Below are 26,495 nucleotides of genomic sequence, written 5' to 3' on the forward strand. Positions count from 1 at the left end.
CGAGACACAGTGGATTAAAAATATTGCACTAAGAGTCTGATGACGTTGTCCCTATTAGTTAAATAATTGGATATGAGTGATTTGTAGTAACTGGATTAGTTTCCTCTCTTTTTTTGGAATTTGATTATTCAAAATATGACAATCTAATACATACTATTTCTTTTTTTTTTTCTAGGGAATCCCAGAGACTCCAATATTCAAAGATACTGTAACATTCCGAGTGACTCCAGTGATCATGACTCCGCATACTCTGGAACCTATAGAGGTTTATGTGTGCAGGTAGGAAAAATTAGTGATGAAGAAAACATATGCACAATATATTGAAGCTATTCTCTGATGTCCATGGAAATATCTTACATTGCTTTATGCCCAATGAAGATGTTTGTTTTCAGTAACAGTAGAGAAAAGATCACATTTCAGAAAAGAAAACACATGGAAGAATTATATACCATCCATAAAAGCCCATTCTGAAAGCTGAATGTAAATATCAGAGAAACTAGTATTTTTCTAAATTATTTATAGAGATTTCCATTTACTTGGAATATGTTTACCTATTTTAGAACATGGAGGCAATTTTTAAGCTGTCCACATTGGGATAATTGGGCCGATTCAGTAAAAGTCGCGGGAGAGCGATTCAGGGGGGAAGAAGATGCAAATTAGGGCCCACGGTAAAAAGAGGCGCTAGGGACACTAGCGCGTCCCTAGCGCCTCCTTTTTGACAGGAGCGGTGGCTGTCAGCGGGTTTGACAGCCAACGCTCAATTTTGCCAGCATCGGTTCTCAAACCTACTGACAGCCACGGGTTCGGAAAACGGACGCCGTCATAATTGAACGTCTGTCTTCCGACCCGCGGGCTGCCGGCCAAATTAAATTTTTTTTTTTAATTTTTGTTTTTTTTTTATTTTGGGGCCTCCGACTTAATATCGCCATGATATTAAGTCGGAGGGTGTACAGAGCAGGTGGTGGGGGAGGGGGCAAGGGGATTCCCGGTGCCAAAATTTTCAGATTTTACATTGAATGGCAGTTTTCGGGGGGTGATTAGTTTGGCCATATAGGGCCTTGGCAGCTCAGGTGGTGGGAGGGAGGCGACAATTCAGGCCGCAATTTTTTTTTTTTTTAAGGGAACGTATCTTAACTGGATATTTTCTTTTTTTAATATATCCTGTTAAGTCCAAAGTTATATGGCCTCACGAGGCTAAAGTTATGCCGGATATACCCAATAGTTGGCTACGTTAGCTGGATAATGAGACCCCTCCCTGGAATGCCCCAAAATGCCCCTATTATTTCCAGCTAAATTATAGCCGGATAACATATCTGGCTATAATTTAGCTGGATAATAGACTTAATATGCTTGTGAGTTATGGACTGGATATTCAGAGGATTTACGTGCGTAGGGGGGGTTACGCACGCCGGGCCAATTTTATAAAGGCCCGGTGACACACGTAAAGCCCCGAGACGCGTCTAAGTCCCGGGGCTTTACTAAAGGGGCGGGGAGGGGGCAGGGCCAGAGGCCTCTGACACAGTGGCCATTGCCGCTATGTCGGAGGATTGCGTGCCGTGAGGCTGCCAGTGCGCGCAACCTGTGCCTGCCTCCAGGCAGGTGCAAAAGGTTTGACAAAGATCGAGGTGAGGGGGTTAGAGTAGGGCTGGGGGGGGGGGGGAAGGTTAGGTTAGGGGGAAGGGAATGGGGGAAGGCAGCGCGGCTCGGCGCACGCAAGGTGCACAATTGTGCACCCCCTTGCGTGTGCCAACCCCTCGTTTTATAACTTGCACGTGTCTGCGTCTTATGGAGAGACATAGTGCCATGCAAGATACCAGAATAAACTCCCTCGCAAATAATTTTACTGATAACAAAGCATTATATAGAATTTACAGTTGTATATTTTCAACTGCTAAACTAGGTTGCATAATTGTCACAATTTCTATGATTGGCTTTCTATTATAAAAAAAAATAATCTGAATGGCTTTATGGTCATTTGCTCTCATTCTGCAAGTTAATTAATCTTCATCTCATAAGTAAATGTTTTCTTGGAATTTTTGGCATTAGCAGCCTTGTCTGATCTAAGAATATTTTCTCTAATCTTAGCTGGAATGTAAACTGACCTCATCTCTGTTTTTAGATGGAATGTCAACTAATCTCCTATCAGTTCGAAATGTTTTACAATCTTGTATCTCAGCATCTTTATTTATCTTATAGCATTCAACTGTCTATATAAACAACTACGAGGTTGTAACACAAATGTCATGTAACAATGTTGTACTTGTTAAAGCGTGCCTATGATCAAAAATAAAAAACTTAGGAGAACAGGAATAATGACTTCTTGTGTGACATGTCAAAAAGTGTTTCACTGAGAATAAGGGCCTATGAGCACCCACATCAGCAGGCTTTACCTGCAGACTTTGCACCAGTTCTCAAAGTGAAAGCACACAGATACTTTTGCTTTGAAACTTGCCATGGGTATGAGGTACCTGCTGACAATTGCACTATTTTTCTGTACTTTTTCATGGAAAATAAGCATACTTTTAAAATTGCAATCAATACATATTTCCCTTTCGTGATCTAAAAGCCCATGGAAACACTTTTTCTAAATCTTGTTAAAAGTACACAAGCTGTGGAAGAAAGCACAATAAGGAAGGGCAGTTTTCAGACAGCACTTCACACACATAAATTGCTTTGAAAATTGTCCTCTGTATCTGTAATTTCTCTGAAGACGTGCAGTTCAACTTGGTCACATACTTGGTTCCTGTGACCATGCTCAACATCAAAAGGATGGGTTTTTCTTGAGTTATCATGCATGGTAGTTACTATAGTGTCACAATTTCTTAGCTCCCCTCATTTTCTTTGTTGCGATTCTGCCCGCGGCTAGGCCGCGAGCAGCCTCTCACCTCAGAGTGGCCTGATGGCTGCTGCTGCCAAGGCCTGTTCCACTCCAGTCTTCCTGCTCCCCAACGCCTGACACGGCCTGGAACCACCGCTGCCGTGCTCCCTTGCGGCCAGGAGGCCGCCGTTGCCACTCCTCCGCGGCCTGGAGGCCACCCACGTTTCTTCCTTGCACGATGGGCCTTGCCGCCATGCCTCTACACGGCCAGGAGGTCGCTGATGCCGTCTTCATGCGGCAGAAGCTGCTGCCATAATCCTGCCTTTGCGGCAGGAACCGCTGACTTTTTATCTTCATTCCGCGGCCAGGAAGCCACAGACGCCGAGCCTATGTGGTCTGGGGACCGCTGGCATCTTGCGCTCTGGGAGGCTGCCTTGAATTCCTCTTCACGTCCCAGAGGCTGCCACGGGTGTTCTTCAGCAGTTGGAGCCGCCCCAGCTTTTCTTCAGCGGCAGGAGCCACCTCCGACGCTTCAGGCCTGCTTCCTTGTTTCGGCTCCATCTTCATGGCATGGCTGCTGTCCCTGGTTCTGCCTCCTTAGGCGCGAGGCTGCGCCTCTCCTTCAGATTTAAAGGGCCAGTCCTCCTGGCTCCTCCTCATGATGTCATCCTGGGTGTTCCTCTTCAGCCCTACAAAAGGGCTCAGTCTTCAGTTCCTCGGGGCCTTCGCAAGGAGTTAGTCATGGAGTCAGACTGCTCCTGGATCCTCCATTCCAGCTGTTCAGTCCAGGATTCCTGATGTCCAGCTCTGCTTCTTCAAGGCATTCTGTTCTTCGTGGAAATTCCTTTGTCTTCTTTTGTGGTTCCTGATCCTTTGTCTCATCTTCGTTCCATGTTTGGTCTCTCACCGGATCCTAAGTCCTTGTCTTCTGATGTCTTTGTCGTCCGACCTTCCTGATGTCTTCAATTCAGCTCTTTGGCTCCATGCTCAAGCATTCAATGCCCTTAGTTTGGAAAGAGTTAATGCTAAGCATCTCTTTGATGCACAGCTTGAAGATCCAGAAGGTGCAAGAAGTTTGGTGGCTGTGGTCTGCAGAGCATGGGGAGAAGAGACCCTATGGGGATGGAGCCAGAAAAAAGAAGATTGTGAAAGGAATGAACCCTGCTCGATTTCGAGTGATGTGAAACTAAAGCAAAGCCTTAATAGGTGTCTCCAGCATAGTTTGTAAAAGACACTTTGGGAAAACCAGAGAATGTCTAGTCTCAATATCCCTGCAACAACTGTACTAATAAAAGAGAGTATTAAAGGAGCAGTCTGACCCCAGACAGAGAAGGGCTATAGCGGTAACTTTCAAAGTGTTGTTGTTGCTGGGTCTTGAGACTGGGCGTGCATTTTATATCGACGCGTGCATGTGTGTGCGAATGCCATCTTGAGTGCTTAAGTGGGGGGATTTTAGTAAATGCGGGCAGTGATGCATTAGGCCTAATTCCCAGTTCACCCCAATAAAAGAGGACTTCTTAAACCCCCTACCTAACTAACCTCCCTTTTACCCTACTAACTGCAACCTTTAAAACCCCGTTAACTACCCTTTTTAATTTACTACTTACATGCAGTCCATAGGAGAAGCAAATTACGTGGTTGTGGAATCCCGGCGCACACTAGTGTGTGTAACTGACTGCATGGTGCAGCCCCAGCAGGCCATGTCCCGCCCAAACCATGCCCACATTCCGCCCCTTTTGCCAAAACTTTATTATCCACGTACCTGGAGATACACGCATGGCTGGGGGCCTTTTAAAATCCGTGCGACTCGCGCGCATCCAAGTCATGTGCATATCTCCTGGTTTTACTGTGTGCAATTCCTTTTAAAATCTACCTGTATGAGTGCTAATCTGGTGGCTTAACCTGGAGAAGGCCCTTTGAATGTAGTCCTCCAATCCAGAAGGGGGCACCACAGCCATTACGTTTGGTCAGGCAGCCTACTCCTGGAAGGAGCAAAGGAGGTGTCAGGCCAAAGACCTGAACAAAAGTAAGGATTAAGCTGCATGTGAGTGTCCTGATCTTTTATTTGTACCCAAGATAGAGACAGTGCAACCCCCACAGCCAATGAGCCAAGCTGCACCCTGCCACCCCGCATAGTTTCAGTCTTGCAAGAAGCAATCTTTTAATCACATAACTATAGAGTTCCAGTTTTGTACATTTTTCTTGACTGAACAATCAATTTAAATCTAAGTAAAATCTCTGACAAAATGTTATCTGAAGCTGGAAAAAGTAATTTGAGAAAATACATACGACTGACTTAGGATGTTAATCTCTTCATATTTTAAGAAGACTACCACACACGTTTTAATACTACTGCCAATAAAGTTTGCAATTTATTACCATACAGCTGTAAATTTAAAAATGTCATCTATTTAAGTCAATCTTTTTAACATTTTATATATTCATTAATTTACTATAGTTTTAACCTGCTTTTCCAAATAGCTTAAAGCGAGGAATTTTAAGGGGCAGCAATAGTGCAAACGTGCTGCTGATTTTGCTACAGGCCTGTTTGATATTCTTTTTGAGGGTAATTTTCAAAGCTATTATCATGGGTAAAGCAATGCTTTAACTAAGGAAAAGGCTTTTAAAAAATTGCCTGCCCACTTCACACTGCCTCTTCACGCTTACAGGCCCCTATGTGTAAAAATTACACATAGGGCCTGTAGCATGAAGAGACATTCTTGTGGATAGGGTGGGATGAATTTTGGAATTACAAGCATATGTTTGCATTTTCAAAAGTACATGTGTAACTTTTCCTGAAAATGTGTGCAGGTAGTTTTGGTGGGGTAATTTTACCTTTGAAAACTGATATAAAGTCTGTGGACAAAAAGTATCTTTAGGCTTTACATCAATGTGGCAGTTATAAAATTACAGCTCTTGTATTTTACACTTTAACTTATGTCTTTACTCTCAGTCCTCTAATAATATTCCCGGGTTTCTTTTTTTTTGTTTCTTCAGTGTGAAAGATAACTATCTTTTCCTGAAACAGATCAAGAACTTGGTGAGCGAAGCAAACTACAAAATAACAATCTGCTTTGAATATGTGAACCGTGGAGACCGCTGGATGCAGGTGCAGATGCTAATGATTATTATAATATATATATTCTAGAAATACTTGCTGTACCCGAATGTATCTTGCATTGAGTTACCAAAGGCGTGAGCTGAATGCACAGAACCAGTATTGAAAGAAATTAATCTAAGAAAGAGTTATCCGGCTAAATTACAAGGGATATTCAGCAGCACATCCATGTTGCTGAATATCCCCATAGAAATAGGCACTTAGTGGACAAGTCTTATCTGGCTAAATTATATCTGCTCACATCAAGACCACGTTACCTGGGTAACTTAACCAGATAAGCTGCACCTCCCTGATCCACTCATTACCTGCCCCCAAGATATCTGGCTAAGTAGGTAGATAGCTGGATAAGTACTTTTCTGGCTAAGTGGCGGCTGAACGTAGCCAGATATTCAGTGGCCACTACTTATCCAGCTCAGTATTGCTGAATATCAGCCTCACAATAACTAAATAAATAAATAAAAATCTCTAGCAGCTTAGCTCTTTAAGGCCTAATTTTAAAAGCCTACATGCACCTATACTGGGAGATATGCGTGTGACCGGGACGCTTGTGCGCTGTGCGCATTTACAAACATGCATGGCCACACACGTATCTCCCAATATGTGCCAAAGAATGGCATGAGGTAAAAAGGGCGGACCGGGGTCAGGGTGGGGCGTGGGCATGGGCCGGGCGTGGGTGAGGCAGGACAGCGGCACGTGCAACCTGCTGCTGCACAGGAGAGTGGGTAAGTTGGGAAACAAAAAAAAAACCAACCTAGCGTAATTAGCGAGGTTTTAGGGGTCAAGGCAGATGGGGGAAAAGAGAGGCAGGTTAGGTAGGGGGTTTCGGAAGTTCCCTCCCAGTCCAAATCTTTATTGGAGCAGACTGGGAGGGAACTGGGAAAGGCTTAGACCATTGCCGTGCGCATGATATAAAACTGACCCCCTTACAAGCGTGAGTCGGCATTCACGCGCACATGCACGCGCCAATATAAAATCAGGCGCGCGCGTGAGTGTGGGTAGTGGATTTTATAACATGCGCGCGGTGGTGCGTACATGTTATAGGATCAGCGCGTCCGTGTGCGCGCGCCGGGAGACACGCGCACGTGGACGCCCGTGTGCAGGTTTTAAAATTTCCATAATTTATTGCATGATCTTTCTAATCGTAACAAGAATCTCTTGACCAGATTTTAGATTTAGATTTATCTCATGTCTTTTTATTGTTAGCTCATGGCAACTTACATTCAGGTACAGTAGATTTTTCCTTGTGCTCAGAGAGCTTATGAGCTAAGGGGGTGGTAAAATACCATAGGGAAAAACACCATGGCCTAGCTGGTCCAAAGAGACAGCATGTGATGGATTATGCGTTCAGAGTTTAAAAACTAGATTAAGTGTTCTGGTGGTAGCCCCTCCCCTTCAGTTTCCCCCAGTACCCCAATCCATTTACTATTATCTCTGAAGGTCTAGTGGTGAAAGCCGCAATGCCCACTAGGTGTGCAGGACCCAGGAAACAAATTGGAAGCCGATCAATTATGCTGAAAAGCAGGACGAACAGTGGTGATCGGTATAAACAGGGATTCTTTATTGGTGTTAGCCCGACTCTGGCCGAGTTTCGCTCTCGCAGGAGCTGCCTCAGGGGCTACTACAAGAACAATGTTAATTAAAAATTACACATGACTGACATACATATACATTAACAAATAAACATAGATGTGTGTTAATACATATAAAATGTCACCAACTTAAAAAAGTAAAATAATGAAACATAGGTAAATATTAACACCGACTCCACTCACACGATTAAAATAAACAATCAAATATGTGTACCATCGTCAGGAGCCCCAGGGAGTTCTTTGGGCCAGAGTTGGAGAAAGGACTCAAATAGGATCTGATTGCTTTAGTAGATCTGAAGTACTTGGATCCAACAGAAAGGAGGGCCGAGAGGTGCTCCATGCCAATTCGGATGGGTTCCACTTTTGAGACTCAGGCATCTGCTCTAGCAAATATTATCTGGCATTTTCTTCATCGACACTACAGATATAATGGATGGAATTAGTGCTGGCATTTCAAGCCTCCACGCCAATGGTGTTGTGGAATGTGCGCTCTGCACCAATGCTATTAACAGTACCCTGGATGCATAGGGATCAGGGAAGAAAAGGTGATCTGGCACCATGGGGACTTTCCTCATCATGAAAGATGAAGAGACTTACAGTATTTGCTGACCAAGATGGATGCTGATGAAGTCACCCCAGCCACAATGCCATGCTGCTTCTTTCCTTTTGGCTATGAGCACTGCTTGGGAGTTGATATCTGTGCCTCTGGCACCAAGTTCTTCTTCATGTTTCTCAATTTTTGTACCTGTAGATCTGAAGCCCAGTGCTGCAGGAGGTGGGGAGCTTTTACTGCGGAGCAGTGATGGGAGGAGCCCTTGCTTGACTCCAAGCCTTAAAAGCTCAAGGAGTTTCTGCTCCAAGAGGAGGAACAGCACATCACCTGTTGGATTTAACATCCTGCTCATCCTCAGAGAAAGCAAACGTTTACCTGTAACAGATGTTCTCTGAGGACAGCAGGATGTTAAGCCCTCACAGAACATACCTGTCTCCTGTTGGAGTTGGCTCCTACATGGTTTTAGTTATATAAACAACTGAAGAGGCTCTGCGTGATGCCTGTGAAGCAGGACTGCACCCACATACTCAAAGCTTATTAAAAGATTCTAGAAGCTTTGAAATGTCACTGGTCGGGCTCTGTCAGATATTACCCACTTGGGAGGCCTTATATTCAAATTGACCTAGGGAAACACCTGTAACAGATAAGCAGCTTTCGCCTTATCCACATAAATGCTTGAAAATTACCCTCAGTGAGTGTTTGTGCACGTTCGGGGAAATTCCACGCATACCTTTTACATACAGACTTTACCCCCAAATTTTCAAAGTGATCTTCTGCGCATAAATTTGTTTTAAAAATTTGCAGGCAATTGGTCTGGCACATGGCACAGATTAACTTGCACAATGTTACATTTCCTCTTCAGAGGGTGCAACTTGTGTTGGCAAACTTACACTTTTAAAATTAAAATGTATGAGCATAAGTTCCAACTCTGTCCCCTGGAATGCCACTCACAAATTTGCATAACAGTACACACACAACTGAGTTATGCATGTACTTTTATGTTTTTTCTAACTAATTTATATGCATTTAATGCATAAATGGCTTTGAAAATTCAGCCCTTAATGTGTATTGACTCTACCAGGGTATTCTGTTGCATTTATATAATATTTATATGGGTAAAAAAATTCATTTGATTTTAAAATGCAACTATGCATATGTATTTTTGCTTTGTTGAACTTTTTCAATTAGAAGAAATAGGGGTAGATTTAAAAAAAACGCGAATAGGCGTACTTTTGCTGGTGCATCAGGCGCAAGCAAAAGTACGCTGGATTTTAGTAGATACGCGCGGAGCCGCTAAAATCCTGGATCGGCGCGCGCAAGGCTATGAATTCTGTATAGCCGGCACGCGCCGAGCCGCGCAGCCTACCCCCGTTCCCTCCAAGGCCGCTCCGAAATCAGAGCGGCCTCGGAGGGAACTTCCTTTTGCCCTCCCCTCACCTTCCCCTCCCTAACCCACCCACCCAGCCCTGTCTAAGCCCCCCCCTTACCTTTGTCGGGGGATTTACGCCTCCCGGAGGGAGGCGTAAATCCCCGCGCGCCAGCGGGCCGCTAGCGCGCCGGGACGTGACCTGGGGGCGGGTCCGGAGGGCGCGGCCACGCCCCCGGGCCCACCCCCGGGGGCGTGGCCGCGCCCCCGGGGGTGGGCCCGGGGGCGCGGAGAACCCCGGGACTTACGCAAGTCCCGGGGTCTGCGCGCGCCGGTGAGCCTATGTAAAATAGGCTCACCGGCGCGCAGGGCCCTGCTCGCCTAAATCCGCCCGGATTTGGGCGGATTTAGGCGAGCAGGGCTCTTAAAATCCGCCCCATAGTGCATACAGTTATTAAAAAAACAGCAACATTAATAATAACAGGATATAAATTTTATCCTTATTGCTGCACTTTCAAATTGTCATTTCAAAGATTTTTAAATTCGTTTTTGGCATTGCTTGGGGTCTGTGCTGAAATGTAGATGAACTGACCTCCTTTGTAGTTGCCTAGTAAATCAGTCTCTTTATCTACTTTAACAGGAGGAAATGGAGTTTGGCTACATTCAGGCTCCTCACAAAGGCTTTCCTGTGGTTCTAGATTCACCAAAAGAAGGGGAGCTAAAAGATTTTCCTGTCAGAGAGCTTTTGGTAAGAGCAAGTTGATCATTTTCTTTATTTTTAATATATCTTTTTTAATGCCACATTCCAGTGCAACTTCACAATTTATAGATGAGCATGCATAGTTTTAACATGAACACAAGATATAGGGCATTTTCATTTATACTATAATGGAGTACAATCAAAATATAGAGAGCCAGGAACGTAAGAACATACCTCAGCATATAAGGTGGTCACAAAGCATCCATAATGTATTCTTCTAGATTCTGTAGAGTTTTACATATATGATTAAGTGCCAGTGATGAGATGGCAACATGACGCTCAAAAGCTTGATGGCATAAATCTTTGATTTCAGTTTCCAGAATAATCATGGAATGTGAAATTTCAGTGTACACCACAGTCCGATCTTTCTCATTTTGTTCACTAAGGGGTAGATTTTTAAACATATGCACGATTTTATAACATGTGCGCGCCTGGCTCTTGTGCGCATAACAGGGCCCCTTCTAAAATGCATGCGGTGCGCGCAAGGCCCAGCCACGCGCGTAACCCCCAGATTTTACGCGCAGTTGTTTTTAAAAAAATTTGGCCGTAAGGCTTTAAAAAGTGTACAATGGACATTGATACCTAAGTGCAGTTCTAGCTCTGCTTAGTTAAAGGGAATTCGGATTTCTCAATGGACAAGCAGAATAAAGTCAATCACACACATGGATGTCATCATCCAATGGCGCCATGTAGGAGCATACGCTCTCTCAGCATGCACACAATTTCCCATGTTGGTATCATCGCATGAGTCTCTCAGTCTTTTTACGTCTGCTACACAAATGGTCAGCTACTCTCTCTCTCTCTCCCTTTCTCTTCTTGTTGCTGTGATTTGTCGGGGTGTTGGCTAAAGTTTAATTTCTTTTTCCTCATTTCTAATTTCCTTTATTTTAATTTCTTTGTTTTTCAAATAAAACAAAAGTAGACCAGCTTTTTAGTAGTTCATTTTTCACTATGTCAGACAAATATTCAAAGGTGGAAAAATCACCTTTTTAATCTTGTACCAAATGTCTTTATAAGATGGCAACACAGGATCTTCATGACATATGCCTAAGATGTTTGAGATCAGAGCATGATGCTTCCAATTGCAGTCTAGGGATGTGAATCGTTTTTCAACGATTAAAATTATCGTCCGATAATGTTTATATCGTCTTAAATCGTTATAGAACACGATACAATAGAAATTCTAACGATTTATCGTTAAAAATCGTTAAATCGTTAGTGCGCACTAACTCCCCGTTAGTGCGCACTAACTCCCCGTTAGTGCGCACTAACTCGATTTAGTGCGCACTAACTGAAAATGATACAAATAAACACTTTCCAGGTCACTGAAGGTCAGTTAGGAATGAATATGTGTTCCTATTGGCTGGCTGCCCTCTTATCTATTGATGTTACCAAGGTTACCACTGAGGTGATGGTTGGGGGGATGGGAAATGGAACTGGAAACTAACGAACACCAACAGAAAATGAAACAAAGTGTTCACACTTCCCAGGTCAGTAAAGGTCACTTAGGAATGAATATGTATGTATGTATTCCTATTGGCTGGCTGTGCTCTTATCTATTGATGTTACCAATATGGTTGGGGGGATGTGAAATGGAAACAGTTGGAAGCTTGACAAAAAAAGTAATGTAATGATCAGCACTCACGTGACTAGAACTTGTTTGTTTATTATTTTTGTTAGCAGGCACCTGAAATGCTAGTGCATGTTGAATTTGCCAATCACTGTGCATTTTAGAAAGGTGGTCCTGGCTGGAACTGTACACAGTTCAAATATATGTAATTGATTGTTGGTAAGTGTATTTTTTAAGTAGCCACACTGGCACCAGTATGTTTACTTTTCCTCATACTTAACTCACTAGCTCAGCTTTGTAAGAAGGGCTTCTCTGCTTGTGTGTTGTTTTTGTTTGGTGTGAGGAGAGCAGAAACATCAGATCTTTATTCAATCTACTACAGTCATCTCTTACAGTGCCCTATCCCTATTAATACCAGGAGTGTTGTGATCTTCCTGCACACAGTGCCCTAACCCTGATACCAGTCTGAGACAGCTCCCTCCCTGCATTACTAGTGAGAGGCTGGCTTCACAGACAGGGGGAGCTGCCTGACCCTCACTCCTGACTTCCCCCATGTCCCAGCTAGTGAATGGTGTGTGGGTGAGGGGGGGGGGGGGAGGATGGTGAAGTCTGAGACAGCTCCCTCCCTGCATTACTAGTGAGAGGCTGGCTTCACAGACAGGGGGGAGCTGCCTGACCCTCACTCCTGACTTCCCCCATGTCCCAGCTAGTGAATGGTGTGTGGGTGAGGGGGGGGGGGGGGGAGGATGGTGAAGTCTGAGACAGCTCCCTCCCTGCATTACTAGTGAGAGGCTGGCTTCACAGACAGGGGGGAGCTGCCTGACCCTCACTCCTGACTTCCCCCATGTCCCAGCTAGTGAATGGTGTGTGGGTGAGGGGGGGGGGGGGGGATGGTGAAGTCTGAGACAGCTCCCTCCCTGCATTACTAGTGAGAGGCTGGCTTCACAGACAGGGGGGAGCTGCCTGCCCCTCACTCCTGACTTCCCCCATGTCCCAGCTAGTGAATGGTGTGTGGGTGAGGGGGGGGGGGTGGATGGTGAAGTCTGAGACAGCTCCCTCCCTGCATTACTAGTGAGAGGCTGGCTTCACAGACAGGGGGGAGCTGCCTGACCCTCACTCCTGACTTCCCCCATGTCCCAGCTAGTGAATGGTGTGTGGGTAAGGGCGGGGGGGGAGGATGGTGAAGTCTGAGACAGCTCCCTCCCTGCATTACTAGTGAGAGGCTGGCTTCACAGACAGGGGGGAGCTGCCTGACCCTCACTCCTCCGGGGTATTGTGATCTTCCTGCACACAGTGCCCTATCCCTGATACCAGGGGTGTTGTGATCTTCCTGCATGCAGTGCCTTATCCCTATTAATACCAGGAGTGTTGTGATCTTCCTGCATGCAGTGCCCTATCCCTATTAATACCAGGAGTGTTGTGATCTTCCTGCATGCAGTGCCCTATCCCTGATATCGGGATGTGTGCAAGAAGATCACAACACCCCCGGTATCAGGAATAGGGCACTGCGTGCAGGAAGATCACAACACCCCCAGTATCAGGAATAGGGCACTGTGTGCAGGAAGATCACAACACCCCTGGTATTAGGGATAGGGCACTGTGTGCAGGAAGATCACAACACTCCTGGTATTAATAGGGATAGGGCACTGTGTGCAGGAAGATCACAATACCCCTGGTATCAGGGTTAGGGCACAAGTTCTAGTCACATTGACTGATCACATTACTTGTTTTGTCAAGCTACCAACTGTTTCCATTTCCCATCCCCCATATACTGTCAGTAGGAAACTTGGTAACATGAATAAATAAGAGGGCAGCCAATAGGAATACATATTCATTCCTAAACTGACCTTAACTGACCTGAAAAGTGTCAAATTGTATCATTTTCAGTTAGTGCGCACTAACTCGAGTTAGTGCGCACTAATCGGAAAAAACGATTTTTAACGATTTTTTAACTAAAAAATCGTGCCTAAGACGATTTTCTTGCCCTGCCACACGATTTCTATTGTTAAGACGATATGGAAAACGATTCACATCCCTATTGCAGTCCATGTTGGAAAATGTCACCACGAGCCTGCACTTAAAGCAAAACGAAACTCAAGTATGAGCTCTCTTCCCCTACAGAGAAAAAAAGAAAATTCATAAGAGGCCAGAACCTCATAGGTCCAAACCCAAAAAGGGAAAGGAGGAAGTCTCTCACTCTAATGACTCCGTGAAGAAAAGAAGGGCATCTTTTGCAATATCAGAACCAAGCTTGAAGAGATATCATACTGAAAACATAATGTTTGGTGCCATCATGAGCGGTGGCAATGGCAGATCCGGCATGATCTAGCTCATCTTCGGCTTTGGTGCAGAAGGCCATGACACTGAAGGAACATGGCACCATCCATTTTCACCAGTGCCAAAAGGATAACAATACCAACAATTCTCCTTGGCATGGATGATCCACTGGCGCAAACCACTCCCCTTAGCACCTAAAATATGCTAGTAAGAAGGGATCTCCTTCAATTTTAGTGCCAGAGTCAGATTCCTCAGCTAAAGTGGCATCACCGCTAACGCCATTGCTACCTATAGTAGACCTCATTTGTTCAAAAGTTATGATTAGATTTTTTCATCATATGCAAGCAAGGTTCCATCTACTACACCAGGTGCAGAATTTACAGAGTCCATTTTAGAGAAATTCACAAAGCAGAACCAGGGGTCATGATTTGAAGCTCCAGGGAGGAAGATTCAGAACCAATGTTAGGAAGTATTTCTTCACGGAGAGGGTGGTGGATGCCTGGAATGCCCTTCCGGAGGATGTGGTGAAGACCAGAACTGTGAAGGACTTCAAAGGGGCGTGGGATAAACACTGTGGATCCATAAAGTCAAGAGGCCGCCAATGAAGAGTGGGTGACTCGCCAGAATGATGGCTACTGGCTGGAGACAATACCCTTATTCAATAAGTACACATGCTTACTGTGACTCCAACATCGTTCTAGCTTCAACAGCAAGAGGAAATGTGGAATAAAGGATCTGCACTCACAAAGGGGGGAGTAGCTGGCTTGTTACGGCAGTTACTACCCCAAACCAAATAAGCCTGTTACTTCAATTTCTATGCATATACAGCATAGTTCTCTGCTTCAACGGCAGGGGAGAAGAAAAAACTGATACTACACACATCCAGCAGAGCTCTCTGCTTCAACGGCAGGGGAGAAGAAAAAAGGGTTCACACTCACAAAGCGGGGAGTAGCTGGCTTGTTACGGCGGTTACTACCCCAAACCAAATGTGCCTGATACTTCACTTTCGATGCATATCCAGCATGGCTCTCTGCTTCAACAGCATGGGAGAAGAATAAACTGATACTTCAAGCATATCCAGCATAGCTCCCTGCTTCAACGGCAGGGGAGAAGAAATACAACCAATAAGGGCTGTATAACATAGTCTGAGTAAAACAAGCATGGGTGTAGCTTGCTTATTGCGGCGGTTACTACCCCTACTACCCCTAACTAATCAAGCTAGATATTTCACTTGGATGCAGCTCCATCACTGCTTTCTACATTAATGGTGGGGGTGGAAGGGAAATAGAACCAAGAGCTAAGAGAAACAGATAAGTATGAGAGAAAAAAGTGTGTGAAGCTTGCTGGGCAGACTGGATGGGCCGTTTGGTCTTCTTCTGCCGTCATTTCTATGTTTCTATGTTTCTATAAGCAAAACTGTAGTCCCAGCAAGCCCAACCTCAACTGGAAATCTTCTCAATGTTAGTGAAAGGAAGATCTTCCCCAAGCGAACCACGAATAATAATCTCAGACTCTCAGAAGGCTCCATGTTCTGTGTACTCTCACTGATCTTTTCATTCTTCACCGGAGCTCCAATCAGATTCATCCCCTGAGCCCACAAGAAGGGACATCCCCTTCATTTCCTATTCAGCTTTTGTACAAAAATTGGCAGATGTCAAACCTTTCAAATTAGAAGAGAAGGTCAGTTCACTAGAATAATTCCAGAGTATATTGAAATTCATCCATCCTCCTAAGCAAATTAAGGCCTTCCCAGTCATATGGCTTTGCAAGATCTACACTGAGGATCTAGAAGACAACTCTCTCTATAACACTGGTACTGAATAATGTGGATATCAAATATAGAGTACAATCATGTCCAGGATTCTTTAAGGTACAGCTATCAAATGACTCATTGGTGGTAGAGTATTTCATGAAGAGAGCAAAAGAATCTAAGATATACTCTAGTGCAGGGCTTCCCAAACCTGTCTTGGGGACCCCACAGCCAGTCGGATTTTCAGGATATCCAATGTGGGGTCCCCAGGACAGTTTGGGATGCCCGGCTCTAGTGCTCCCCATGCGAAGGAGTCCAAACTTTTAAACAGCTTGGGCAAAATGATTTACCAATCTGCAGCTCATAACTGAGGATTGCAGCTCATCAGCTACAAATGGTCCACTACATTTACAGCATCCTTCAAAAGATAAGAGAAGTTTCCTCGCAGTCAGACTCACAAGTCTATGAAAATCTTAGACCTCTACAAGCAGTAGCAGAGGAATGCTCAAAGCATTTCACCAGGTTCAAATACAATAGTTTTGACACAGTCTCTAGATCTTTGGCAGCTGCTATAGGAGCAAGATGGTTGGCTTGGCTTAATTGTCTGGCTTACGAGAGGACATGCATGTCAAGCTAGCAGATGTCAATACAACAGGTGTGTTGCAAATCAATTGCAAAGGACCATGAGGAACAAACCAGAAAAAACCAATTAAACAGGAAAAGTTCAATAATTCCAAAATGCCAAATCCTGGTGTCAGATACTTTTTCAGCTCTTGGAACAAGGATTTAATGTCTGTATTCCCTCCAATCTCTCTGATTGCATGAACAATACAGAAACTGAGAAAGGACACAGGATCATGGTGGCCCCTTTTTTGTCTCATCAGGTATGGTTTCCTTGGTTACAAAGGCTAGTGACAGCCCCACCAATATTGCCTACAGATATTTCCAGACCTTCTAACTCAATTAAAAGCCTTCCCCCCTGATACATAACCCCCGCCCTGGGATCCAACCTGCCTCCAAATGAAACCCCCTCCACTGTTCCACCCTGATGTAACCCCCTCTACATAATTATTTATATATCTCCCACCCCCACTCCCCTCCCCCGTCTTTCCCCCCCCACCCACACATGAAAAAAAAAACAAAACCCCGACGAACCAACCTCTATCCCTAAACAGGTTATTAACTACAACGTTTCCTCTCAATCTACATTCTAAACATTAATCTCTATAGCTCATGTATCCTTTCAAGTTACATTGTTGTTATGCTTTTTCAGTATTAATCAGTTAACAAATGTATTGCTTTAACCATTATGTAAGTTACCATGTTACAATGTAAGTTACCTTGTTACAATGTAAAATAAGCAGTCCCTGCCTTATTGGTTTCTTGTTTCATGTAAACCGATGTGATATCTCGATCGAATGTCAGTATTTATTTATTAAATAAATAAAATAAATAAATTAGAGGGCACCATATTTCATCCCAACCTCCAATCTTAAGAACATAAGAACATGCCATACTGGGTCAGACCAAAGGTCCATCAAGCCCAGCATCCTGTTTCCAACAGTGGCCAATCCAGGCCATAAGAACCTGGCAAGTACCCCAAAACTAAGTCTATTCCATGTTACCATTGCTAGTAATAGTGGTGGTTATTATCTAAGTCAACTTAATTAATAGCAGGTAGTGGACTTAATTAATAGCATGGAAATTGAAAGTGAGCTAATACACAACTTGTCCTTACCACCCAAGATGAAAAGAGTATTTTTGGCATCTAGAAGACCATGTATGAGATGTAAATATAATTTAAAGTAGAGGTGCTTTTCCTCCTGGTGTGCTAAACTTAACAGTGATCCAGTCTCCTGTCTTCCACCCATCTTCCTTCAATATCTTCTACACCTAGCAGATTCTGGGTTGATGTCCAATTCTACAAGATTGCAGCACACCATCAGAGTTCAGAAGCTATGCCTGTTTCTCAGCACCCACTATTACCCAGTTTTATAAAGGGATTATTACACTTGAAGCCCCCATTCAAGTTTCCACTACCTCAATAGGATTTAAATGTGGTCCTGTCTCAATTAATAAAGCCTCTGTATGAGCCGCTAGCAACTGTGAACTTACTTAACATGGAAAACTGTTTCCTTCAGCAATCACTTCAGCTTGCAGTCGGTGAACTTCAAGCTTTGGGGCATTATGTCTTCCATATACAGATATTTAAAAATAGGGCTGTTCTGAGAATGCATTTTAAGTTTTTACCAAAAGTGGTTATGCAAGTTTTACATAAATCAGTCTATTATACTCTCAGATTTTTTCCCAAAGCCACATTTGTCATCAACTCACCAGGCTCTTCATATGCCAGATTATAGAAGAGCTCTACTATTCTATTTAAATAGGACTAAATGCTTCAGAAAATCTTTTATTATTTCTCTTTTTTGAAGTATCTATATAGACCCTGTCAAGATGGCTTTTGCAATGCATCTCTCGTTGTTTTTCGACAGTGGGAATTGCTTTTTCCCAAGAAGTTAAAGTGCAATAAGTGAGAGAAACTGTGACAAAAATGATGCATTTTCAATCAGTTTCACTTCAGGATATCTGCAAGGTGGCTACATAGTTAGCAGTTCACACATTTACAAAACTTTACTGTCTGGAAGAGTCATGTAGGGACAGTGCAGTTGGGAAGGCAGTTTTGAAAAATCTGTTTAAATAAAGGGCTTCAGCTACCTTTCCCCTAAGTATATGGATTGTGACAGATAAATATAGGATTAGGAAAATTAGGATCACATCCCTCAGTTAGGGAATCCCCACTTATGTGGCTGACTTTACTTCTGCTTGTCCTCGGAGAAAGTGAAGATACTTACCTGTAGCTGGTGTTCTCTGTGGACAACAGAACAGCCACACAATCCTATGCATCTCCCATAGTTGAAGTCAGCATAGAATAGAATATAGGGATTTGCCTGGCGACACCAATGGAGGAAGTCCTGTGCATGCTCAGTAGCTTTTTCTTCTGAACTGTGAGAGAGAATATGCTTCGACATGGTGCCACTGGATGACCTCACTCACTGGTGTGGTCATTTGTTCTGCTGTCCACAGAGAGCACCAGCTACAGTTAAACATCTTTACTTTCTCCATGGACAATCAGGATAAAATCAATTACACATGTGGGTTGATGCCATCTGATGGTGCCAATAACAAAACATTTTGTAAGAGCTAAAAAAAGTCTTTGCATTCATGCGCAGCCAGCACCGAAAAAGAAGAGAGAAATATTTCTGCATCAGGAAATCTCTCTGCTCTTCAGTGATTTTTTTTTCTTTTTCAATACGTCAAGCTCTTTTTCAAGAGGCCTGAGATCTTTTTGGTTAAACCTTAAAAGTTACTTTTAATTTGTCTGACTCCATTTTTTTCTTTGATTACTAAAAAGCAGGGTTTAAAATGGTGCCCTGCATGCAACTGAAACATGCCTATCACTGACCACTGTACCAAGTGAATGCGCTATCTAGGACTTGAATATAATGTTCCAAATTGTTTCGTTTGTTCCAAATATCTCCTAGTGCTATATAACTTAGAAAACAATGAATTCAAGATATCTTCCATACCGTTCTGAAATTCTCATCAACATTGATATTGAAGCAGTGGTGAACCATGGGTCTCCGGAGCCTCACCCCAGCCCCCTCCCTTTCTGGAAAATATAAGGATTTATGGTAGTTCCAGCATGACACGCCCTCCTTTAGTGGCAGTAACTCAAACACAACATCCCTCCCTCTTTCTGTCCCCTTTATCCACCCTCTGCATAACACCAGCATCCCCCTCTTTCTCCCACCTGCCCAGCAGCACCCTCCCCTCTCTCTCACCCTGCCCATTATCCTTCTCTCTCTAATTCACCATCTGCCCATAGCTCTCACCTTGGTTATAGACACAGAACACAGACAGACCCTCACCAAAGACAGAATACCTGACTACAAATTAGAAATTAGAACTGTACAAACAAAAATTGAAATGGAAGCTCCAAAAAGCCAGACTTTGCATCCAGTGCAACCCTGGAGAAAGAGAAAGAGATATATATTTTCTCCTATACTGAGCAAAATACAAAGATAGATCAGATGCACTTTCCCAAAGCTGAAATATTCCAATGATGTAATTGAAAATAAAATATTTTTCTACTTTTGTTGACTGGACATTATGGAGTCAATTTTCAAAGGATTTAGACTTCTAACTTTTTGAGTAAAGCTCCTAAATTGGCCCTTTGGAAAGTTTACTAGGTCTGAATTCCTAAATTTAAGCTTCTAGTTTCATTAGGAACCTAAATTTGGGATCCTAAAAAATGGGTGGCTTCAGGAAAGGAGTTAGGATGGGAGACAAAGTTAGGAGCTTAGAACTGATTTTCAGATCTAGTCACCTAACTTAGGAACCTAAACCTAGCCAAATGAATATGCTAAATTTTAGAATCCTAAATATATGTGAATTTTCAGCAGAAAATGTAGGATTATCTGCAAATAGATGCCTAATTTAGGAACCTAAATTTAGGTGCTCAGTTTTTCTTGAATATTGGCCTTTTCTAAAATCATTGATCCTAATCCTTTTTTCTGTTTCCTTTTGCAGGTTCTCCTTTCCATTTTCTGTTTCTTCTCTCTCCTCCTGCCCAGAGCTGGTTCAAGGGTATTAGGCTTGCTTAGGCTACATTACAGCCTTGTGCCCACCCCTCCCCTCCCTCCGACCCAACCTAGCTTGGCCCTGCTGACACGCATATTAAAAATTATGCGTTATAACATATTTTAGATGAAAACAAGCATTCTGAGGTAAAAATACCGAGGTCCATATTCAGAGACATTTAGAAGTTATCCAGCTACATGAATATTGGAGCACTTATCCAGCTAAATTATAGCTGCATATCTTATTATCCAGCTAATATTTAGCCAGGAGTTACATTAGCTGTATAAGTAATCTGACTAACTTAGATATTCAGTTAATCAAAAAAGTATCTGGTTAAAGCTGGTCATGCTGTAGAGCTGTCCTAAAGTTAATTGGATAAAGTTATTCAGCTAACTTTAAGAAACCGGTTATATTCAATAGTGCAGGTGCAGAACACAGACAGACCCTCACTAAATACAGAATGAAAAGACCATAAAGTATAAATAGATACTTATAGACAAATTGTGAACTGGAAATTGCAACAAGTCAGATTCTACATGCAGTGCCACCACAGAAAAACAGAAAACATCTACATTGCTCATAAAACACCAGATCAGGGGTGGCCAACTCCAGTCCTCAACCTCTTTAGCCTTTCTTCATAGGGGAGCTGTTCCAGCCCCTTTATCATTTTGGTCTCCCTTTTCCGTACCTTCTCCAGTACAACTATATTTTTTTTTTAGATGCAGCAACCTGAATGGTACACAGTACTCAAGGTGCAGTCTCATCAGGAAGCGTTACAGAGGCATTATGACATTTTCCATTTTATTCACCATTCTTTTCCTAATAAATCCTAATATTATGTTGCTTTTTTGACTGCTGCAGCAAACTGAGCTGACAAATTCAATGATTTATCCACTATGATGCCTAGATCTTTTTCCTGGATGGTAACACTTAATATGGAACCTAACATCGTGTAACTACAGCAAGGGTTATTTTTCCCTATATGCAACACCTTGCACTTGTTCACATTAAATTTCATCTGTCACTTGTATGCCCAATCTTCCAGTCTCGCAAGATCTTCCTGCAATTTATCACAATCTGCTTGTGATTTAACTACTCTGAATAATTTTGTATCATCCGCAAATTTGATAACCTCACTCATCGTATTCCTTTCCAGATCATGTATATATATATATTGAAAAGCACCAGTTCAAGTACAGATCCCTGAAGCACTCCACTGTTTACACTTTTCCACTGAGAAAATTGACCATTTAATCCTACTCTCTGTTTTCTGTCTTTTTAACCAGTTTGTAATCCGAGAAAGGCCATCACCTCTTATCCCATGACTTTTTAGTTTTCTTAGAAGCCTTTCATGAGGGACTTTGTCATACATCTTTTGAAAATCCAAATACACTACATCTATTGGTTCACCTTTATCCACATGTTAATTAACCCCTTCAAAAAAATGAAGCAGATTTGTGAGGCAAGACTTCCCTTGGGTAAATCCATGTTGACTGTGTCCCATTAAACCATGTCTTTCTATATGCTCTGTGATTTTGATCTTAAGAATAGTTTCCACTATTTTTCCCAGCAGTGAAGTCAGGCTCACTGCTCTATAGTTTCCTGGATCACCCTCGGAGCCTTTTTTAAATATTGGGGTTATATTGGCCACCCTCTAGTCTTCAGGTAGAATGGATGATTTTAATGATAGGTTACAAATTTTAACTAAAAGATCTGAAATTTCATTTTTTAGTTCCTTCAGAGTCCTGGGATGCATAGCATCTGGTCCAGGTGATTTGCTACTCTTTAGTTTGTCAATCTGGCCTACTACATCTTCCAGGTTCACAGTGATTTGGTTCAGTTCATCTGACTCATCACCCTTGAAAACCATCTCCGGAACCGGTATCTTCCCAACATCCTCATTAGTAAAAACAGAAGCAAAGAATTCATTTAGTCTTTCTGCTATGGCCTTATTTTCCCTAAGGCTCCTTTAAACCTTTAGTCATCTAACAGTCCAACTGACTCCCTTACAGGTTTATTGCTCTCGATATATTTTAAAAGGTTTTTTATGAGTTTTTGCCTCTATGGCCAATTTCATTTCAAATTCTCTCTTAGCCTGCTTTATATATGTTTTACACTTAACTTGACAATGCTTATGCTTTTTCCTATTTTCTTCAGATGGATCCTTCAAATTGCATGGAATATATCTGGACCGCGCTTCTAAGATTGTATTTTTAAACAATGTCCATACTTTTGTGCACTTTTAACCTTGGCAGCTGCACCTTTCAGTTTTTTTTTTTAAACTATTTTCCTCATTTTATCAAAGTTTCTCTTTTGAAAATTTAGTGTTACAGCTGTAGATTTACATATTATCCCCCTTTCAGTCATTAGTTCAAATTTGAGAAGTCTGGCTAAGGTAGGGATATATGTCTAAGGGCCTCATTTTCTAAAGTATCGCAGGCCTGCGATACTTTAGGTAATGAGGGGCAGGGGCCGAAACGGGGGGCGGTCCTGCGCTAGCCGGCAGCGATCGCACCGCCGCAGTGCGATCGCTGCTGGTTTCGCACCCAATAGTGCCACCATAGAAGGTGTAGCTATTGGGCGCGAAATAGGAAGTGAAAAGGCCCTTACCTTTTCGCTGGCAGCGCAGTCTTTGCGGAGTTGGCCCTGGTGACGCCCCGACTCCTCCTCTTCTGGGGCCGACTCTGCCCCCATCTTGGTATCGCGTGCGATCTGTCTGGAAAATGACCCCCTAAATTTGCAATCTCCCAAGAGTTATTGGGAGAGCAAAATCTATTTGAATTAATGAAGGCAGGAGCAAACTTTAGTAGCACTGTTCACAAGCTAAGAACAATTATAGACAGATTACTTTGAATTATTTCAGCTCTGAATTAACATATTTTTGTCATCAGAGCATATATATTCTTCAGTAATTTGTAATGCCCTATATTTAAAATATGCCTAAAAGTTTTAGAAGTGATTTAAATGATTAAGACATATTATTCCATTGTGTACTGCCATATTTCAAGTTCTTGCTAAATCCTTTAGGTTGCTTTATCTGAAAATGCCTGTATTTCCCAATAATTTCTTTTCTTTTCTTCCAAAGAGTCCAGATTTTGGTTATATTACTAAAGTAGCTCTTTCCTCTGAAGTTACCAGTGTGGACTCCTTTGGAAATGTGGAAGTGAGTCCTCCAGTGACAGTGAATGGAAAGGAATATCCCTTCGGGAGAATCCTAATTGGAAGCAGCTTTCCCACGTAAGAGAGAAGAAAGAGGTTTTTGAAAACTTTTCTGCTGCACATTGAGTGAGGAAATAGATAAATGTTATTTGTAAACATATAGCTGTCCATTGGTTAGGAAGATCAAAGACAGAACCACATAGAAGAATCTATGTATTCCCGAGTGAATTCCGTCGCCTAGTTAATACTGCAGTCATTCAACTCTTCATAAGTTCCCTCTTAAGTTAATGAAACCTGTACGTAAGCTACTGGTATCTATTCTTAAGTTATTGACTCCTGTGCATTTTTTTTTTTCATCTGTACATAGTTTTCCCTCTATTCTTATTTATTTGTTTTTTACTTCATCTTCCTTTCTGCCTTGTCCCCTTCCCCTCCTCATCCCCTCATATGGTTAACTGTTATTGTTATTTATTATTATTATTAATATTTTTATTGTTATACTGTATTTTCCACCTGAGTTCATTGTAAACCGGCATGATGTGCTTCACGAATGTCGGTAAAGAAAAGTTAATAAATAAATAAATAAATAAATAAATAAATGTATATACTTCTGTAAGTTTCCTCCCCCTCCATTATATTAATACTGTACCCATGAAGCTATTCTCTCTATCTTACCTCCCTAATTACTTTACGTTAAACCCCCCAAATTATTAACCCCCTTTCTCATACATTAATATTACTATACCCTTGTATATATTGTATATACCTTATTCTGCTAATTCTGTACAAGTTATACCCCCCAAGTTCTTATCTCCCTGTTTAATGTACTCTAGCTGTTAAGTTCCATGTAAACAGATATGATGTTTCGACGAATACTGGTCTATAAAAGCGTTTAAATAAGTAAGTAAATATATATAGCCAAACTATGGCCTGGATTTATCAAAATGCACTAAATATCGCCTGCGATAGGAAAAGGGGCGTGTTTTATGGTAATAGCAGTTTATCGCAAAGTGCGCTATCTTAGCGCTTCACATAGGTATTACCACAAACTGCGATAATGTTTTCGCACTTTGCAATAAGTGCCAGAATTGTTGTATCTCTCTCTCTCTCCCCCCCCAGTGGTTGTAGAAGGGCCCTGATAGCTAGGCTGGATCTCCAGCAGCTCAAACCTACTAAAAACGGCATTTGCGAAAACATCACAAAGCCCAATAAAGCCCTATCGCACGGCTTTACGCAAACGAAAAAGGTGCAGTTAAAATACGCGTTAAAGCCGTGCGATACGGCTTCGCAAATCATGAAGCCAGCCCACTTGGCACAAAACCCGCCCCAAACTCCTCCCCTTTTTCTAATTTGCATCGCACTATGCGTTATGGCGTTTTTGCATGCGTTAAAGGCTTTTTAGCATGCAAAAACGCCTTAACGCTTGCGGAAACGCCATATAGCAGTTTGATAAATGACCCCCTAAGATATTTGACTGAACTTTGTCTAATCTGATCTTGAGTTTATAAACTGCATTCCTGATCCATCAAAGGCTTACAGCAATTAAAATAATATATTATTTTTATTTATTTAGCTAATGCCTTTTTCATTGGAAACTCAGTTCAAATACTGTTGGTATTTCTCTGTCCTCAGAGGGTCTCTATTTACTAAAGATTTTCTCCCATTCATTGTGTATGGGAAAAATGCTTAGTAAATAGGGCTCTAAAAGGGAGATTCACTAAGCTACAATAAGTTATCACAGGAGGGGCCAAATATCACAGGGGAGGGGGGTCATTCCCACAATATTGGGGCCTCTCCCTGACAAACTATCGCATCACTATCTCCAGCACAAACACACAACAAAATATTGCGTTGCAGTATGGAACCTTCCCAAGCGATGGCGGCCTACCTCGGGGCCGCCATTGCTTAAAGGGACAGAGGTCCAAAACAGTATGCAAGTTCAAAGTCATCTCGAGAGTCATTGGAGACCCCATCTACCCCCTGGCTACATTCTGAGATATCTCTGGCCCCCCAAAATAAATAAAATATGAGGACATTCACAAGGAGATGGCACCTAACCCTTCCCTACTCCCCTCATTTAATAGTGAAAAAAGTCCCTTAGTGTCAAGATTCTCCCCTGCCCATCTAAATAAAATACAATCGCTGGTATCTAGAGAACCCCCCAACCACAAAAAAAGATGACCTTGGTGGTCTGTGGGGGCAGGTGGACCCCAGACCCAACCCCGATACCATTAAAATGGATCTTTGATAGCCAGTGCTGGGTCCAGAGCTTCCCCTAGCTCCAGGCCTGTCAACACCATTTTCAAAATGGTGGTGGACCTGACCTTGCCCCTATCACTTGGCTTTGGTCCGATCCCTGGTGGCAATGTCAGGTTGGTGCTATTTTGAAAAATAACATTGACAGGCCCAGAACTTGGGGATAACTTGAGCCTACCACTGGCTATCAAAGATCCATTTAACAGGTTAGGAGGTTGAGGATTTGGGTCCACCTGCCCTCCCCCCAGACCACGAGGGTCATCTAATTGGGGGCTGAGGGTACCTGAGACACTAGAGATTGTATTTTATTTTGATGAGCTGGAGGGGCTGGGGGTGGACAACACTAAGGGGCCTTTTTTCACTACTAAGGAGTAGAGAAGAAAGGGGGTCATCTCATATTGTTAATATTTTTCAGAGAGGTAGATTGTACAGTTAGGGAGGGGGGGGAGGCAGGAAAAGAATGGGGGTGGAGGTGCCAAAACAGGGGGAAGTGGGAGGGGAAAGGGAGCTGAGAGTGGTAGTAGTGCTCAAGATGTAGGGACCCACACCACTCATCTGATAATGATGAACAGGTAGGAACCAGCAGCCAACAGCTGGAGGAGGTGCAGCGGCAACATGATTTTCACTTCTTGGAAGAA

At 42.8% G+C, this 26,495-nt stretch overlaps 1 protein-coding gene across 2 annotated transcripts in view; it reads left to right on the forward strand.

Annotated features, from left to right (window-relative positions):
* LOC115076588 (protein-arginine deiminase type-2-like) overlaps window positions 1–26,495 on the forward strand; it is a 113,255-nt gene that overhangs the window by 48,261 nt on the left and 38,499 nt on the right. For both annotated transcript variants that reach the window (XM_029578187.1, XM_029578189.1), the window contains exons 8-11: window positions 176–279; window positions 5,816–5,927; window positions 10,085–10,192; window positions 23,528–23,679. In XM_029578187.1, coding sequence (XP_029434047.1) covers window positions 176–279; window positions 5,816–5,927; window positions 10,085–10,192; window positions 23,528–23,679 — 476 coding nt within the window. The remainder of the gene's footprint in view (window positions 1–175; window positions 280–5,815; window positions 5,928–10,084; window positions 10,193–23,527; window positions 23,680–26,495) is intronic.

This window comes from Rhinatrema bivittatum, chromosome 15, assembly GCF_901001135.1.
Source record: "Rhinatrema bivittatum chromosome 15, aRhiBiv1.1, whole genome shotgun sequence".
Taxonomy (NCBI): domain Eukaryota; kingdom Metazoa; phylum Chordata; class Amphibia; order Gymnophiona; family Rhinatrematidae; genus Rhinatrema; species Rhinatrema bivittatum.